The sequence below is a fragment of the Anguilla rostrata genome, chromosome 12 (assembly GCF_018555375.3).
Source record: "Anguilla rostrata isolate EN2019 chromosome 12, ASM1855537v3, whole genome shotgun sequence".
Taxonomy (NCBI): domain Eukaryota; kingdom Metazoa; phylum Chordata; class Actinopteri; order Anguilliformes; family Anguillidae; genus Anguilla; species Anguilla rostrata.
The window spans coordinates 175,178-194,729 of NC_057944.1; the positions used below are offsets into that span (position 1 = coordinate 175,178).

General features: G+C 41.0%; 1 protein-coding gene across 5 annotated transcripts in view; it reads right to left on the minus strand.

Moving 5' to 3' along the window:
* Nucleotides 1-3,289: 3,289 nt before the first annotated feature.
* fnta (farnesyltransferase, CAAX box, subunit alpha) overlaps nucleotides 3,290-19,552 on the minus strand; it is a 73,938-nt gene continuing 57,675 nt past the window's right edge. For 2 of the 5 annotated variants that reach the window (XM_064302810.1, XM_064302811.1), the window contains exons 8-11: nucleotides 17,195-17,366; nucleotides 10,229-10,286; nucleotides 9,007-9,181; nucleotides 3,579-3,713 (exon numbers count right to left, since the gene is read on the minus strand). In XM_064302810.1, the coding sequence (XP_064158880.1) occupies nucleotides 9,030-9,181; nucleotides 10,229-10,286; nucleotides 17,195-17,366 (382 nt within the window). In that variant the 3' untranslated portion in view covers nucleotides 3,579-3,713; nucleotides 9,007-9,029. Of the gene's footprint in view, nucleotides 3,714-9,006; nucleotides 9,182-10,228; nucleotides 10,287-17,194; nucleotides 17,367-19,552 lie in introns of those variants that run through there. The other 3 variants (XM_064302813.1, XM_064302814.1, XM_064302815.1) reach the window with 2 other exon arrangements.

Sequence of the window (19,552 nt, forward strand, 5' to 3'; positions counted from 1 at the left end):
CCGTGATCTTGAGGTGGTTTTTTTCATGCAAAAACAAGGAAGTAGGTTGCTGACGCGTGACCGGCGAAATCCAAATCCCAGAGTGGATTATGATTTGCCGACTGGCAAACTGTGACTCACTGAACGTGATTAGAAAGAGTGGAATCGACGGTGCTGTAAGTAACAAAAGTATTAATTTGTTGTTGTTTTTCGGAACTCTGTTCGGGATTATTCAAGGTTGAACTGAATGGATCTGGACTGAATTGGATGGTGTGTGCATTGCGTGTTTGTCGCTTTGGATAACCCAGAACGGATTATTTTTGTTTGGATGTATTTATATTTTTTTCAATGTATTTCTTCTTTGCGTTTAAAGTTTATGGTGTTGTGTGTGGTTTTTTTCTGTGGATGTGGGTTTTTGCATTGTGGATGTGGGTTTTTGCACTGTTACTAATATTGAAAATCAATGCAATGTTATAGGGTGTATGGCATTAATATAACATTTTCCATGCATCCTTTGTGGGTTTCACTTGACTGAAGCTGATCTGATATGTCAGGAGAGAGACCTGACTGGCACCCCAATTTTTTAATTCAAACTGTCACAGCCTGCACGGTTCAACTAATCTTTCACCATTTGAAATTCTTACAGGGAGACCCATGGAGATCGAGATCAACACTTTTGATGAGTTGAGCCAGCAAATGTTAAGCCGCATTTCCACCGCAGGAACTTTACCCCGGAACTAGGAACCTTTTGAGGAACTCCGTGCATTTCCACCGCAGGAACTAGGGTCTAAATTTAGTTCCGGGGGCTTTATTTTACCCCCAAAAAAGTTCCTGCTTGGGGGGTAGTACTTTCCAAAAGTACCGGAACCTTTGGGGTGGGGCGCAAGCGCTGAAAATTTCTGATTGGTCGACTACTTGCATTGTTATTTGCTTTATTTCACCGCCATGTTTAAAAATCATGTTGAAAATAAATCGCAAACCGATTTATTTTCATAATAACTTCAAATCAAACTTGTATGTTATGCAGTGCAGTAGCCTAGTTTTGGTTATAGCCTGCCAACGTCTTGGAATTATAACGTGTGCTCTTCTGTTCTTTTCTTGCTTTAGTATTCGTTTTATAAAATGCTAAGCATTCGTGCTGGGACAGCATATTACGTACCAAAACATTCAAACGGATTAATTCGGTTGCTGAATATTTTCTTCCGGATTTTCTTTGTTAGCCCGTTGTAATTGACTCAAAACATTTGATACAGTTATGTGAGGTATGCGGTAGTTCTGCGTAATTCACATTGGTGATACAGTAAAAGCAAATTGGAAATCACCTTCCGCACTTTTTCGTCTAAACAAGTCCGTTTCTCAGAAATCCAATGTTTTTAACCAATCAGAGTCGAGCTGCAAAACTGCACTACGTGCAGTTTGAGACAGACAGGTTTTGGGAAAATTCTAAAACCCGCCTTTCACCTGCTTTTACTGTATAAAATTAATGACTTTTCACCTGTTCTGAGAGCTTTCATACAGACGTGTTGTGGCGCTGTGCAGAGTCTCCTATTTGGCCGAAGAAAGGTATCTGAACTGAATATTGTGTGTAAGTCTGTTGGACTCTGCTCACCGACTGGATGAAATTAAGGTAATTTCCACCACAATAGTCTTTTTGCTAAAATAATGTGAGCACTCAAAACCATATCTGACAGTTAACATTTCAAACACAGGAATTGCCAGCAAACTAGAACAGTGACTTGCGATAAATTACCATTGCTCTTATTTTAACGGGAAAGGAGAGGAAAATACATTTTAGAGACAAGCTGTAAATTGGGACATTTGTGTGTACTTGAGTGAAATATGAGAAACATGTATAAATGTAATTCAACAAATTTTGTGGTTATTCCATGAAACTTCACAATGGTCAGAAAGTTTAAAGCAGTCTGGCATTATCCATGTTAGTTTCACTTGGGGAACAGAAGTTTGCTTGTAATGTTTCTTGTCAATGTTTGCATATTTTTTTACTCATTTGTCTGTGCTTATGTGTTATGCACGTTCTTTTATGTTCCTTAAACCATCAACCTGCCCAGAAACTACAGATGAAAATTAGCCTGTATGGCTAAATCTGGCACATTTACATGGTAAAAGTTTTCATGTTTATTAATGTGCACTGTCCCTTTTTAAAATAAAATAAATCTTAAACCTTAAATGTAATGCACCATAAATGTAACACGGTCACTAACATCTTGTATGCTGCTGCTGCAATCGCTATTTGAAGGTCCTATACCACATGATTAATGGAAAATACACAGCCACCTGGTCACATGCATTCAATTATATGCACACATCAGATGGGACTGTATAGTAGGCCATTGCTTTTGCTATTTGGTTTTGTGTTTGTTTTTAATGCATAAATAGACTGTAAAGATAAATACAGAAATACTTCCATTATTGTTGTAAACAATGTACTTACCCGTGAATGAAGTTATGTTCATTGTTTTACAGCACTGCAAAGTCATGCATTTATCTCATTGACAACAGCTCATTTCATTTTGACCAAGGTAGGTATAACCTAATCGTGGTCAAAATTGAATGGGCTGTTGCCAATGAGATAAATGCATGTCTTTGCAATGCTGTAAAACAATGAACATAACTTCAGAATTTTAATAGAGATAAATTGTCGGAATTATTGAACTTTTTTTGAGGCATCTTTGAGAGTGTCCTGAGCAAAAGAGAGACGTTAGCAATAATAAAGCAAGGGGTACATAAAATCTGACACAAATGAACCTAGTTTGTCTTGTCTTCAGTTTTGTATTCTGTATATTTGTATTGTGTTCAACTGGCATTTAAATTAGCGGAGGAAGGCACCCGAGGGTCCAGTAAGGGGGCCTTTAAATACAGAGCTTGTAGTGCCACATAGCTTTTGCAGTATCACAGATTAACAAAAGCCGAATTGATGTAGATTAATTGACCACAGTATTGTAAATGGTAGGCTACTACACATGAATTAACCTTACCTTTGGAATTAATTGCGACAAGAATAACCTTTAAAATGTGTTTTACTATCTTATCTCCCTGCCCCCCCAAGCCCTTAGATGAATAATCCTGTGGTACCTGTGCATACATATAGGCCCAATGCAGCAGTGTCCCTCCGGTTCAGGTGCAGCCCATCACGCTTTTTCAAGAATTGACTGTGAAATAGGGCACAAAATCTACCAAATCACAAACAAATTTTACGGAATATGCATGTAATGTAATAAGGAATAGGCAGATAGACCTTTCAACACCAAAAATTTCAGGGGGGCCATGGTCGGTAAAATAAAATCCAGGCTAATGATTTATACCATTTTATTATTATGAGTGCTAGAGTAAAAAATACATTACAGTCTAAGCAATGCAGAGCTTTGCTGTACAGTATATTGGCAACATTTCAATCTTCAAGCATCTTCAACAGCCACAGACATAATTTACCATAGAAAATATGACAGAAAATGCTTGGACTAAAATACATTATTTAGTCTTGCATAAGGGATAACAAAACTCAGTACTGCTGAGAAGAAATGTGCCAGCAGGTGCAGGGAGGGGCAAAGCACGGTTCCTTTCTGTCAGTCATTGGCAGTCTTCTGCGATTCCTTGGATGAGGGAGGGTTGCCAGCACTGTAGTTAGTGCCATACTTGTGTTGCAGGGACTGGGCCACGTATTTCCAGTACTCGCTGCGTATGGGGTCCATCTCTCCAGCCAGGACATCACAAAGCTGAGCAAAACATAACAGCCTATTACGCCACTCATTTGTATTCATCATTACATTACATTACATTACATTACAGGCATTTAGCAGACGCTCTTATCCAGAGCAACGTACAACAAGTGCATTAGTTCAAGGTGCAGAAGTGCAAAAGAAACACACTAGAGTGAAGTAAAGATTGTAGTGCCAGAAGTGACCACATAGAGCACTCTGCACTCTGCTCCTGCCAAATGGCTGAAGCTAAGCAGGTGTGGGCTTGGTTAGTACTTGGATGGGAGACCACCAGGGAATACGGAGTTGCTGCTGGAAGTGGTGTTGGTGGGCCAGCAGGGGGAAATCTTCCCTCTGGTACAAATAAACCCCAATGCCCCAGTGCAGTGACGGGAACACTGTGCTGTAGGAGATGCCGTCTTTCGGATGAGACGTTAAAGCGAGGTCCTGACTCAATGTGGTCATTAAAGATCCCATGACACTTATCGCTAAGAGTAGGGGGTTCCCCGGTGTCCTAGTCAAATCCCAGATCTGGCTTTCGCAAACTTGCCACTAAAATCATCCCCAGATTTAATTGGCTAAATAAATGTCTCTCTCCCTCTCCACCTTCGCTAATGTGTGGTGAGCGTTCTGGCGCAAAATGGCTGCCGTGCATCACCCGGGTGGGTGCTACACATTGGTGGTGGGTGAGGTGAGTTCCCCTTCACTGTAAAGCACTTTCAGCATCTGGAAAAGTGCTATATAAATGTAATTATTATTATTATTATTATTATTAATAATAATAATAATAATAATAATAATAATGATAATAGATCAGGACTCCAACCCTGTAGGGTAACCTGTTCAGCAAACAAACAAACAATCCTGCCAAGTACAAACTAGCACTGAAATCACATTTGCCTAATCAGAATCAGACAAAAACAATCCTGCCAAATAAAAACTAACGTGATCGCATTAGCCTAACTAGGTACATTGAGCTAAACTATAGGCTAGGGAGGGGTGGGGAGAGGTGCCGCCTGAAGAGGACTGTGTGTAAAATGGAAAATAACTGTAATTGATGAAAGAGTGGCATGATCAAATATACCCACAGAAACGAGATCTGAAATTAATGTTAACATGTTTTTTTCAATTAAACCAGATACTTAAAAAATCTGTCACATATGAGGAACAGGTTACAACAAATATTTTTGTGCCCAAGTACTTGCAAGAGGGAGACTGTGGAGATTATTTAAAGAGAATTTGAGAATATCCTGTTAAATGTAGCAGAAATAGTTTGGGTGTTGAACCGAGAAGCAGTTCAAACAGCGAGTTGCCAGCCCACAGCAGAACATAAGCAGCCAAACAGACTGTTGTGTGGAACTCACTGCATTATGAGGATGGAATCAGGGAGGACGACTGCACCAGTATAACAAATTTTAGCATTAAGTGGCATAACCAGCCTATCGTCATAAGCAGACTTCCAACACTTGAGACTTTCTCCTTCCCTCAAAGCATACAAACTCTGGTAAAGAATTCACGGAATGCAACTATGCCGAATACGGAGTTTGTGTCACTATTGTCGCGTCTGCCATCCATTTAACAAGCACCCCGTCACTGCAGTTTCATTTGCAAATATAGCCCCCATGCATGACACATTGAACAACAGCATCCATCTCAGAGTTCATAAAAATATTCTTTCACCACTAAACATTTCTATTCCCAACAATATACCTAAGATATGCAAATACAGCAATGAAAACACTGCTCACTGAATAATGAAATAAACAAAGACCCTAACAAAGACTATTTTTTCTAAAATTATACCATGTCATTCTGCTGTCAATATCTGGGACTGAATATGAAATAAATATGCAACCTTACCATTGGTTTTAAGTGTAGAGATATCCCTTTCGAGACTGAGTGGTCATATATTTTCCTGGACAATCTATTTGTGACAAAACATGTTTACGGTGTTGTCGCCCTTTTTAGTACAATCTGGCTTAATTGACAATTAATTTATCAAGTATAATAGTATAAGCTTTCTAACGATATCAAATTTTACTTTTGGAATAGCGTATTATAGCCCAACGTAACAGATGAGACAAAAATTGTCTACTTAAATAAAGAAACATACCAGGAGAGACAGCAAGCAACCAAACGAACTAAGTTAAAATAGGAGTTAAATAGGGCACAACACTCAGCACAGTTGTGCCGCAAATGAAGACCGCTCTTCCCAGCTCTGCCCGAGGATCCTGTTCAGGAACCCAAAAGCACCCTACAAAACCAGGAAAGGTAGGCACCAGGGCCTGACAAATCTCTGCCACAAGATAGTAGGATCAGAATTTGGCATAAAAAGCATGAATCCATGCGAAGAATGTTTTCTTTGCACACATATTAGGCCCCTTAATACAAAATGAGCATCATATGAATGCCACATCGTACCTATGCATTGCTGTTGACCATGTACATTCCTTTATGGCCATACTACCCTTTTCAAATGGATACTTCCAACAGGATAATGTCCCATGTGACAATGCCCACATCACCTCAAGCTGGTTCCATGACTATATCGGTGACTTCAGTTTATTCCAATGGCCAGCACAGTCCCAGGATCTCAATCCAATAGAGCAACTTTCCGAATGAGGAGGAACAGAAGGTTCATACCATGAATGTGTGGCTATATCATGCAATTGAATCAGCATGGACCAAAATCCGTAGCAAATATTTCTATCACTTTGTTAAACGCATGACAAAGAATTCAGGCTGTTCTGGAGTCCCAATACCAGATACGTATACTAATAAAGAGGTGGGTGAGCGAGTATGTGGCATGCTGGGTTATGATTAAAAAGTTGACTTATAGAAAGTGTTACATTATAGCAATTGTATGAAAAATATTGATCTTAAGGTAACTTGATGAATATATTTCTGAAAATTTACTTTTAATAGCCTATATGCTGTTTCACCCCATACCACGTCTCTGTTGTAATGTAAGCTAGAGGAGGTAGACAGCGGTGGTATAAATCAAGTGCTTTAGTGGACTAAAGGACCTCTAGGCCCACATGGTCAGTCTAGGTATGGATTCCCTGACCCTAACTTATGATTGACTAGTAGAATCTTTACATATTGTGATTAAATGAATCTCATTGGCTGAAACAACAGTTCTTTGTCTCTGAAAACTAAACTTGGACTTTATATTTTTGAACTGTACTTGTACAAAACTGTCATTTGTTATCTGTATCTTCAACACTATCATCTTTGTTAAGAAATGCCTACAAGCAGCAGAAATGATGTCACTTGTAAGAGTAATTTTCTGATTAACAGTATGTGTGTTAACAGATAGAGTCACGTGATTAAATATATCCTTTATTATTCTCTTAATTATTGTTATACCATATATCCAAATGTAAGTGATTCGAAATATACTCTTTATAGCAAATAGTTTCAAATCAAGTGTTTAGACCTTTGCATAGTCTGTTCTGAGTTCTGGAAAGTGAGAAGACACTGTCTGAGAACTGGTCAGTAAACAAAAAGATAAACGATCAAGGCCTAAGTGTGAAAAACAGACTGTCCCATTCTCCACATATTCGGAGGACTGGCGGATGACACCGCATCCTGGAGGATTTTATTGTACGGTCAATCTTATCGGGAGAGAAAATAAAGCTGGGAAGACCAAGGTTGTCAGACCGGGTGTCCACTGCTAAGGAGGGTAAGGATTAATTAGGGCAGGGGGCAGCTGTTTATGTGAAAAGGAGAAACACGCCTCCTGTGCCTAGTGAAAAGTTACTGAGATTGTGGATATAAGGAATGGCCTATTCATCTGAAACTTCAGAGAGTTTTGTGAGTGCTCTCTCATTCTTTCTTCTCCTTGCAAGTGGAATAAAAGTCCTATTGATCTTTGAAAGTGCTGTGATTCTGTGTTATTGGGGAAGGATCTCACCTCTGGTGATGTGGGGATGGGAAACGGTAATTTCCCTGACATTTCTTGGCGTAGTCGGCAGGATCGCTAACTTGGTTTTTCCCTACAGAGTAACCCTAAAGGCTGTGACGCGGAAAAGACAGTGTACACTGCCTAGGGTTATAATCCCTTGAACCGAAAACCCGCCAAGTGAAGGGACTGTAAGCAGTTGCCTGCAGGGAAGGACGATGGTATCCGGTCCGGGTCGGGGAAGCTCATGTGGGGGGTGACCAATACGCGATCCTAAGAACATACCGAGGTGAGACCACAGCACTTCTGTTCAACGGGTAATTCAAGAGGGCGGTATCCCTTGGGAGGACGGTATTCCTCTTTTATGGTTTAACCCTGTATTCAGGACGTTTCAGGACGACCCAGATGGGAAGACCCAGTCTGGGACCAGTTATAGCTTGTCTGACAGAAGGGGCCAACGGGTCCATTAAGTCAGAGACAAAGTCTCAAAGAAACGGGTAATTTAAACCATTGAATATTTCGAACTGAATGCAGCGGTAAGTGCATGAAATAAATATAAGAATTAGTAATAGTGTGGATAAATAATTCTAACGTGCACGAATATATACATTAAGATAAAAATAGGGTACAGACTAATGGTTAAAGGATAAACTTACAGCCATGGGTTAGAATAATTCAAAGGGTTCAAAGGTCCAGGACTTAGAATTTACGGGTCCAATAAAGATCATGCATGACAAATATGGGTCGGCAGCCACGCACCAGTGTGATAGCTGGGAAAAATTAGGATTCCCTAAAAAGGGCAGGTTTACCCCAAATCAGATTGAACTCTTAAAGATTAGATTGCAGGAGCATGAGACTAAATATAAGAGAAATAAACATAAAACATAACATAAACATAAACCCGGCTGGGATGGAGTAGTTTTATGGACAAAAGAAACAACTTTAAGGCAGGAGAAACCGACTAAGGGGGGAGACGGAGATAAGACAGCTGAGAAAAAACCGTCACTTTTAGATTCAGTGTTACCTCCTGCTTCGCATTCCTGCGGCCTTTTGTATCCAAATTCAGCACAACTCGCCAGCATACACCAAACTAACTTGGACCTGGACTGCCCTGCGTGTCCACCGCCCTATCACCCGCCAGCTCCACGGCAACCCTCTGCACCCGGCAGAGGGGTCAGGCAGAAGCAAGTTCCAGCTCCGACCCACGCCGAACCCAACCCCCCACCAGTGGGACAACAACCGGCACAGGTCAAGCACCAGCCCTGGTAAGCTTTATGCGTACTCCTGCCTCCTCCCCAGATTCCAGCGTCGCAGACCCGGTCAGGGGGGGCCCCAGCAGCCATGAGCCCCCGTCCATTCCGCCCAGCAGCCCGTTGCGCACCAGAAGCACCACCCAGTACAGCATACCTGGAGGGAAGGCTGAGCCACAGCTACCTATGCTGGAGTGCCCGAACCCCCAAGCAGGACAGCAGGGACAGCAACAACAGCAGCAGAGGGGTCGCGGTCGAGGACGTAAACTCGGCCGAGGTCAAGGGACTGGACAAAGGCCCCAGCCTATGGTGGGTCCCGACGTCTGCTACAACTGTGGACAACAAGGGCATTGGATTCGTAATTGCCCACATCCCAAGACCAACCAAGCTACCGGGGGCTGGGACACGGCCCCACCAGGGAATGTGACTTTCCAAAACCCTGGAGGCCAGGGACAATGAAGGTGGGCGCGGGAGGAGGACATGCATGCTGAAGGTGGTGAGTCCGCGGTTTTTCTATATCGAACGGCCTCTAATTCTGTAATAATCTGGCCATTACAAGTCAATGGGCGAGCATTAGACTTTATTGTAGATACGGGGGCTGGTCATTCTGTAATAACAACAAAATCTTGGGGATCACAGCCCCCACCTATTAGCGGAAAAACCATGGTCAGCCAGGATGCGGGAGGAGATACTGCTAGAGAAATGTTTACAGTCCCTTTAGTGGTGCAGGACATGCAAGCAAACTCCGCTATCCTTTTTAAACATGCATTTTTATTCTCCCCTGTGTGTCCGGTGAATCTGCTTGGTAGAGATTTAATGTGCAAATTAGGAATGGTTGTAGAATGTACATATGAAGGTCTAAAAGTTGAAATTGGGAATGCAGCAAAACTTGATACGTACTGCTATGCCTGGTATCTAGACAGATGCCCAGTTGCAGCCAAAGCCGTGCAAATGGCCAGGGATAAGTGGGCAGGCAGAGGGGACAGGATGACAGAATTACAACTGCATGCACACCTCAGTCGGGGTAGATACTGGGGTTATGAAAAAACCCTGGTACGGTGAAACTAAACTGTATTCGTTTTTGTTAGGACATGATTTTTGCACATTGTCTGTACAATTGAGCTCATCATAACAACAATTCTACACTATTTTGGGAAGTGCACCCCATGTGTCTCTGTGCAAAGCCTCAAAAAAAAAAAAAAAAAAAAAAATGGGAGGACATAGGACCGTGGGTACAATTATGTTTGGATGCTAAGGACTGGGAAGAGAGAGAACACTCAACATATTCTCCCTCTCTGCGTGTCACTGCGCACCAGTTTCCCAACACACTGACTGGGACCCGCAGCATTCACGAAATGCCACGGGACACCCACACCTACCTACGTGTGTGACGGCTGCTGGAGAAAAGGTCCGCAAGTCGCAAATCTTGAAATCGCGCTAGGAGGCAAAAAAGGTTTTTTAATTTTTTTTTACTGTTTTCCTTTTTTTCATATTACGAAAGTTAAAGTGTTGAAGAAGTCACTCAATAGAATAAACAACATTTTTAGGGTCACTAAATAGTTATAATTTGTCAGCAAATTCGGCTTGTTTTAGTGATTCTTACACCCGGGTTTTGGAGGCGTGATGGGGGTGCAGTTTAATTAGCATGTTTGATTTCGTTGGCTATTGTCACTTTGTTTTGGTCAAGCCACCGCCCATAAATAAAGCCGTGTGGTAGTAGCCTATGTTTGTTTACTGTGTGAGGTTGCTAAAATGGCGGACGCTCAATCAGTAGGTGAGAGTATAAGCTTTCTAATGATGTATAACGTCTAATTTTGCTTTTGGAATAGCGTTTTATAGGTTAGGGTAACCGAACATTTTCTTACCATGGCATTCGCTCTATATGGTAGCATTAAAAGACGTTGCACCTAACGAAACGTTGTCAACGATATTTTGTAATTCCTTGGAAAATACCATTATTATTGAGGACTTCTGGGCATAGCTAAGCCATGTGTTTGCTGATAGACCTATCTGACATCGTTTTCTGGAGCAAAACAGAAGCAGATATAACTGCCATTGATTTACTGTCTCTGTCTCCATCTACTGAACATAAGCCGCGTTTCCACCAAAATTACCCGAAACTTTCAGTCCCAGGAACTACTTTACCAGGAACTAAAAGGTTCCTTCAGCCAATGGTTGTCTGCGTTTCCACCGGGGTCTAAAGTCCCGTGAAGATTAGGCAAATTAGCCCACTGACGTATGAAAAAGCGACGTTGTCGTCGGTTCATCTGTCATATGATTTCTTCTGTAACCCCATACTACCACCGTAGTAGCCTACATTATTTTCTAATAACCGGGACAGCCCGGAGGGGTTTATTTCACTTATATACAACGGGTTACCAACAATGACTATATATGGTTACTTTTGTATTTATTGATTTTCATATATTCTCTCAAACACATTCATTATGTTTTTATGCGAACATTCGCTTTCATGTCTTGACATCCGAAGCGACAGAATGCATTCACATTTATATGTATAACTGGCAACAACAGCAGAAAACATGCACACGTTGTAAACAATTTGCTGTTTGATTACTTTCTCGTCGTCAATTCCATATAGGCTAATGGCAAAATGACAAGAATAGAACGAAAACTCGGACTTGCGTGAAAATGTAAATTAGTAGGGGTACAGCCACCGTTTGCTTTCCTTCAAAGTTACTGCTAGCCGAGCAGCGAAGTGTGCCCTCCAGATGCGAACCATGCACCATAAATTAGTCCATAGTCTTCCTGGTCTTTTCGTGGAATTGAAAAATGGCAGTAAAATTGAGTAAAATTACGGCAGTCTGAAAAAGCTAAAGGGAAGATTACTAGAATTAACCTGTTATTTTACCCGGACAAAAAGTGCGGAAGGTGATTTCCAGTTTGCTTGTACTGTATCACCAATGTTAATTACGCAGAACTACCGCATACCTCACATAACTGTATCAAACGTTTTGAGTCAATTACAACGGGCTAACAAAGAAAATCCGGAAGAAAATATTCAGCAACCGAATTAATCCGTTTGAATGTTTTGGTAGCCTACGTAATATGCTGTCCCAGCACGAATGCTTAGCATTTTATAAAACGAATACTAAAGCAAGAAAAGAACAGAAGAGCACACGTTATAATTCCAAGACGTTGGCAGGCTATAACCAAAACTAGGCTACTGCGCCGCATAACATGAAGTTATTATGAAAATAAATTGGTTTGCCGCTGCATATTTTCAAACATGGCGGGTAATGGCGGAAAATAAATACAACACAAATGCTGCGAGTACTCGACCAATCAGAAATGTTCAGCGCTGCAAGCTCCACCCAAAAGGTTCCTGTACTTTCGGAAAGTACTACCCCCCGAGCAGGAACGTTTTGGGGGGTAAAACAAAGCCCCCAGAACTAAATTTAGACCCTAGTTCCTGCGGTGGAAACGCACTGAGTTCCTCAAAAGGTTCCTAGTTCCGGGGTATAGTTCCTGCGGTGGAAACGCGGCTATAGATAAGATTTCATCATTGCTATGTAAGTATTACTGCTCAAAATATTTCGGTTATTACGTTATTTTAGAAATTGAGTGTCTTTAAATAGGTTAGTGGTATTATGTAATGTGGATATTTCACACTGTAATGTAAGCGTTAGTTAGTAGTGTAATGGTTTTGGTGACGCATACAACAGTGATGAGGAGAGTGTTAAAAACATTGCCAAAACGTGGTGGACGGCTGAAAAATGTTTTTATATCGTCCCATTCCCATACAAGAAAACACAGGAGTGTACAGAGTATAGAAATAGGCTACATACAAGAGTTAATTATTACACATTTAGGTACTGTGGAGCATTGTGTGACTATATGTTTGCATTATGTTTAAATTATATCTATGTTTCATCTTAAACCTTCATTAGGGGCTCATATGCTTTACAATGGACAAAAAGCATTACATTCCTTTTTGGAGAGATTTTGGATTTGTTTCTGGACCCTAGCTATTTTAGACCAGTGTTAATAATTTAGACATTGTGGGTAGATTTGGAGATGCTGGGTACCCTGCTTAGTTTAAATTTCCCCTAAATGGGCAAGAATTTACAGGTACTCTAGTGGGGGAGTGGTTGGGGTGGAGTTAACTAGCTGTTGTTCCCACCCATTATCTCCCTGTGAGAAGTGTGAAAAGTTCAAGATCTTTCAAGGGGATTTTCTCTGCTACTTGATTTTAGGAGTACCAACATTCAAATAAGCATATCTTCTTCAACTATTTTCAGATTTCAATGTATGACACACCATTTGAAAGTTTATAATCTTCACTTTCGTAATGTGTAAAAACTGAAAAATGACCTTGCCCTACTTGCGGACCAAAACACCAGCACCTGTCACATGTGTCAGACTTGAAATTGAGTGAAATTCCCTCTCAATTGTGGGCTATGTCCAAACATGATGTGGTAAATGGTAATGTTAAATGGACTGCATTTATATAGTGCTTTTATCCAAAGCGCTTTACAATTGATGCCTCTCATTCGCCAGAGCAGTTAGGGGTTAGGTGTCTTGCTCAAGGACACTTCGACATGCCCAGGGCGGGGTGACCGGGGTGTGGGGCTCATGACCGGGGCAACTCCACTCCAAGTTACCCCTAAGTCAGATTACAGACCATGCAAACATCGATACCCCTCCGCCCAGAGGCCGAGGAGGGGATTGGCCCTGTGTTTGATGTATTGTTAAAAGTTGGTGTCGTGGTTCCCTGCCCTAATTCTCCATGCAATACCCCAATCCTGCCTGTGAAAAAGCCTGATGGGTCTTGGCGTTTTGTGCAAGATCTGCAAGCTGTAAATAGCACTGTGCAACAGCGTGCCCTGGTTGTACCTGATCCTGCCAAGTCCCGAGCAATGCAACTTATTTTACTGTGATCGATCTTGCAAATGCATTTTTCAGTATACCGGTTGATATCAATTTCCAGTACTGATTTGCTTTCACATTTAAATGGGGCGACATAGCTCAGGAGGTAAGACCGATTGTCTGGCAGTCGGAGGGTTGCCGGTTCAAAAACCTCGCCCTGGGCATGTCGAAGTGTCCTTGAGCAAGACACCTAACCCCTAAACTGCTCTGGTTGTCTCATCAATTGTAAAGCGCTTTGGATAAAAGCGCTATATAAATGCAGTCCATTTACCATTTACCATTTACCAAATGAAAGAGATACACCTGGTCTCGCATGCTGCAAGGCTATGCTGAATCACCAGCTGTATTCTCTGCCGCGCTGCAGGAAAACTTAGAGGGCTGTCCCGGTTATTAGAAAATAATGTAGGCTACTTCGGTGGTAGTATGAGGTTACAGAAGAAATCATAGGACAGATGGACCGACGACAACGTCGCCTTTTCATACGTCAGTGGGCTAATTTGCCTAATCTTCGAGGGACTTTAGACCGCGGTGGAAACGCAGACAACAATAGGCTGAAGGAACCTTTTACTTACTTGAAAAGTAGTTCCTGGGTACTTTTGGTGGAAACGCGGCTAGAGGGATAAGGGATAAGACCGACCTCAACTGACGCACAGAAATCGCTAGTTCTCACGGAGTTTAAAAACTCACCGAGAACCAATACATTTATTCTCACAGAGTTTAAAAACTCAATGAGAACCAACACATCAAGGGGCATGCGCTAGTAACCTCTGCTCCCAACATACCGCACGAGGGCAGGCAAACCGAGGGGTTCAATCCCTTCAGAAGATTGGGCTGCAGTATTGGGGCTGGCCCGGCCCTGCTGTGCCTCATCAGCCTCGTCATTGTCCTGCCAATCCAATTAGCCCACAAGAGATTCTGCAACAACACCCAGCCTTCGGAGCCACGAAGCTGAGGTGACAAACTGCCACAAGAAGTATGCGATTGCAGAGGACGAAGCTTGGCTGACACCAGGAGCTCTGCCACATCATTATGCTACAAACTCCTGGTGGCGTTATGCTAATAGGACAGCAAAACAACACTCTAACTGTTCTTGTTATGTTTGCTCTCACATCCCTCATTCCACAGGGGGAATCCAACATGCCTGGTACAAAATAACAACCGCAAATCCACGTTTCGGGGCCTGGATTCGAGTTGTTTCTGTGAATTGCAGCGATGCATCGCTTCTCTTTTCTTTAGCTTTCAGCAGTCTGTAAAAAGATAGCTCTGATTTCTCGTTGAATGTCCATGGACCACTGGTTCTTTGGTAAGTTGTAAGGATCACTGTCGAGTCCAACTGCCTTTAATTTAAGCAGATAATCGTTTGTTTTACTCCTGGTTTTGCAGTTTCCTATACTAAAGGCAGCCATGTCGCAGGATGTTTTGCCACTCAGTCCCGACTAAGGGGGCGTATTCTGGTGGGAAAGTGACGTCAATGCATACCCTCTATATATAAAAATGTCTTAACTTTGGGGCCATGTTGTTCAGTATACTGTCTTGGACAATCCGTTTGTGAAATATGTGGTCATTTGTTATTGTGACAGTTGAGGCCAAAAGTCTACATACACTGAGGCTAAATATATTTAAACTCCACACATTTCTTCTTATCATACATTGCTTTTGCAATTGCAAGTCAATTACATCTAAGGTAATTTTAAAACAATTGATTAGAAATAGATTTATTTAAGGTTTAATTCACTATATCAGAATTCCATTGCGTCAAAAATTCAGCAAGTTGACTGTCTCTGAACAGTTTGGAAGATTCTAGGAATTTATGCAATTACTTTTTAGAAGCTTCTGATCGGCCAATTTTCAAAATTAGGAGTTCATTGGGAGTTAATTGGCACCTGTGGCTGGGCTGTATTTAAGGTCCTACCTTTAGAGCCACTGCCTTTTAGCCCTTGATACCACAGGAAAATCCAAGCAACTCAGCCAAGACCCCAGAAAAAATTGTGGACCTCCACAAGTCCGGTTTCTCCTTAGGAGCAATTTACAAAAAACTGAAGGTAACACAAGCATCTGTACAAACAATTGTATGCAAATATAAAAATCTTGTGACCACACAGACACTGAATCGTTCAGGAAGGAGGCACAAATTACCTCCCAGGGCTGAAAAAACTCCGAAAGGTTCAACTGAACCCCAAGACAACAACAAAGGAACTGGTGAAGGAGTTGGAGGCATCCAAAGTATATAAGTATACCCAAAGTATATACAACCAAAGTATCTACATTCACCATGAAGAGGATCCTACATCGCCATGGCTTAAATGGCTTAAAGACAAATTAGTGAAAGTATTGGAGTGGCCAGCACAAAGCCCTGACCTGAATCCCATAGAAAATTTGTGAACTGAACTGAAAAAGCATGTCCAAGTAAGGAAGCCCACAAACCTGACTGAGTTACACCAGTTCTGTGAGGAGAAATGGGCAAAAATTCTGTACAGTATTGTGAGAAGCTTGTGGAAGGCTATCCCAAGCGTTTGATTTAAGTTAAGCAATTAAACGCAATTCCACCAAATACTAACAAACTGTATGTAAAAGTTTGACCCACTGAAAATCTGATAAAGTACATAAAATCTTAAATAAATCTGTCTCTTATCTATTATTTTGAAATGACATCCTAATTGACTTAACACATGAAATGTATGGTAACATGAAATGTGTGGAGTTGTGAAAAATTGAGTTTGAATGTCTTTAGCCGAGGTGTATGTAAACATTTGGCCTCAACTGTACCTTCCAAAATAGTTGTGAGTAATACCACATGTTGTTTACAGTGTTTTCGTATTTTCTAGTACAAACCGGCTTGATCAACAAGTAATTGATCCAATAGGTGACAGAATATCCTTTCTAACGATGTACAATATGTCTAATTTTACTTTTGGAATAGCGTTTTATAGCTTAGCGTAAGCAGAAGTTTTGTCTCATTATAGTTCCATTACGCGTTCAGTCTGCGCCAGCAGTTAAAGACCCTGCACCTGGCAAAATTTTATCAATGACTTTCGTAATTTCTTGGAAAATATTATTATGCTTGAGAAATTCTGAGCATGGCTAAGGCATACGTTTCCTGCTATCCCTAACTGATATATTGTTTTCTGGGCCAAGTTAGAACTGGGGAGCGACAGCATTGATTCTGTCTCTGTCTCGACCTACTGAACACAGATAAGATTTCATTGTCCAAATGTAAGTGTTACTGCTGAAAATATTTTGGTTATATACGTTATTTTTTAAATTGAATTTCTTTAAATAGGTCATTGGTATTTTATAATGAGGATATTTCACACTGTAACGTAAGCGTTTGTTTGTAGTGTTGTAGTATTTTTGTGTTTAACGCACCAGATGTGACCTGTACAGTAACATTGCCAAAACAGCTATCCAACATTATTTCAGGGATTCTGACTCTGCCCTGTATGCCTATTGCTCACCTCCAAGGCTTTGAATAGATTCTTCTCTCGGTGGTCACCAGTACACTCCAACATGTCTTCATAGATGTCCACCAGAAAGGCAGTCAGATAGGCTGAGCTATGACACTTCTGGAGCTGCAGCACCTGCTCCAACAGCCCTTGGTAGGAAGACAGCCCATGGTCCTGCAGGATACTTGTGGGGGGAGAGGCAGGGAAGAGTGAGGGTTATAGTTGAGTGTTGGGAAAGGACACAAGAGACCCAAGTGTAAGGTGAGATGAGACCAGTAAAACATTTTTCTTTGGTTATACAATTAGTGGTATTGGGTCACTATAAGAGGAATTGGTTTGATCAGGGTAGCTACAACAGATGAAGGTGATGGCAACTGTCCTTATTGACCTCTCTGCAACTCATCACTGGAATTCTGGTTATGAGGATGTTATATTCTTATTTTCAGTCTTTTGGAATTGGGAGGAGGGAGGCAATAGCATGGTAAAATGGCAAACAAAAAATGACTCCAGCTTCAAAAATGTCTATACAAACATATCAATAATATTAAATAAAAACTTAAATATCCTAAAAATCATTATTACTTTAAATTCTCGTGTACGTTACATATATATTTCATGTTGCAGTTGGAAATACTTTACTTTATTAAATGTCCCTTGCTGTATTTGTTTCAGCATATGGTACTTGAGATTAAGACCAGACACTCATATCCCCTACAGGGGACAAAATGAAATTCCAGGTCCAAGGAGGACAAATATTATTGTGTGATAACTACCATTCTGTCAGGCTAATTGCATTAGTTATTAGATTTGCTAACAATCATTGCAATGTGTAAGGAAAAGTTTAATGGCGCTTGGACCAAAACAGAGCTAGATCCAAAAAATGTTGCACAGATTGCGTACAAATGGCAAGAAAAAGAATGAAAACAGAATATTAAAAAAGCATGTTATTTTCTGCATAATGCAGCAAGAGAATTATGCATAAAGGTCCAGTGTCATATTATTTTTCATCACTTTTATAATAACCCACAAGGTCTACCAAACATGTTGACATGGTTTTTAAGAGGAAAGAATACTGCAGTACATTTGTTTAAAAAATCTAAATACAATGAGTTTCTTGACATTAAAGTTAAATAGGTTGTTTAGGGTGGGAACAGCAACTTTTTCACAAGCTCTGCATTGATTGGCTAACTGGGTATCAAACAATTGTATAAAAATATCCTTAAATAAAAGCTGAGAATGTGCACTTTAACTACATGTGAATTATTTGATTGCAGATCTAATATTGTAGAGTTCAGAGACAAACAAGAAAAACAATTGTCTTTGTCCCAAACATTATGGAGATAACTAAGTTTCATGCCACACTGCACTATCAATGGCAAAACTAGCTGCACTTCTATTTGTAAGAAGTGGGACCTTTAAGAGGACAATGTATGAAAATAAAGAGCTAGAAATCCAAAGGTGTGCAGTTGAAGCATTCCATGGGAAAAACAATTACATTTAAAGAGACATACAGTATAATATTCATGATGAGCATAATTTCCACTTCATTCAGCAGGGTATCTTCATCAAAATTCAAGCAGAATTTAGGCAGTTTACTGGCTTATGTTTCCAAATTTCCTCGTACTTCCTTCAGGCAGTCTTTGAGTATTAAAATGAATAAAACAGAATTTTAGACATGATATCATGCATAGTTTGATCACATTTGCAGACATGGGCATTCACATACTTAACATAAGTGCGAAAGTGTACTTGATGAGCACTTTATCTAGACTTGTGCTAAGGCCACTCCGGTGCACAGAACCACAATGCACCAAGTTGGTGACGTTTATTGTTGACAGCTTCTGTATTTACTGAAGGAAAATGCCACTGAAGAACTGAGGTTCTGTTCCATCCACAAAACAACCTTTGTGTTTTTTTTAGTAGTTTGCAACAGGCAGTAGTTTGCAACAGTTCTGTCAGAACACTAAACTAGAAAAGTTAAGTCTGGTAGCCAAATACTGTATTACATTCAAGCAGGCATTATAACATTATAAAACTTAATTTACCATTTTAAAACAAATAATTTATAACAAAAGGGTGATATCCATTTCCATAAATTCCATAAATAAGTACTGTGGCGTGGATCGGGGCATGCCCCCGCAGTGCCCCTCCCAGCCTTATATACATCAGCTCAAACCTGCCACCAGGCCAGCTGTTCAGGACCCGGGACAGCGCCACGCTATGAAGCCCAGCCACAGGACCCTGGAGAGTGGCAACCTTGAAATTCCCCAACTCCCTCCTTTGCACTCAAAACACCTGAAATGAATGAGGAGACACAGCTGCCGCCACTCCAGGGAACTGGGCTGGGAGCTTAAAAGGAGGCCTTTGTCT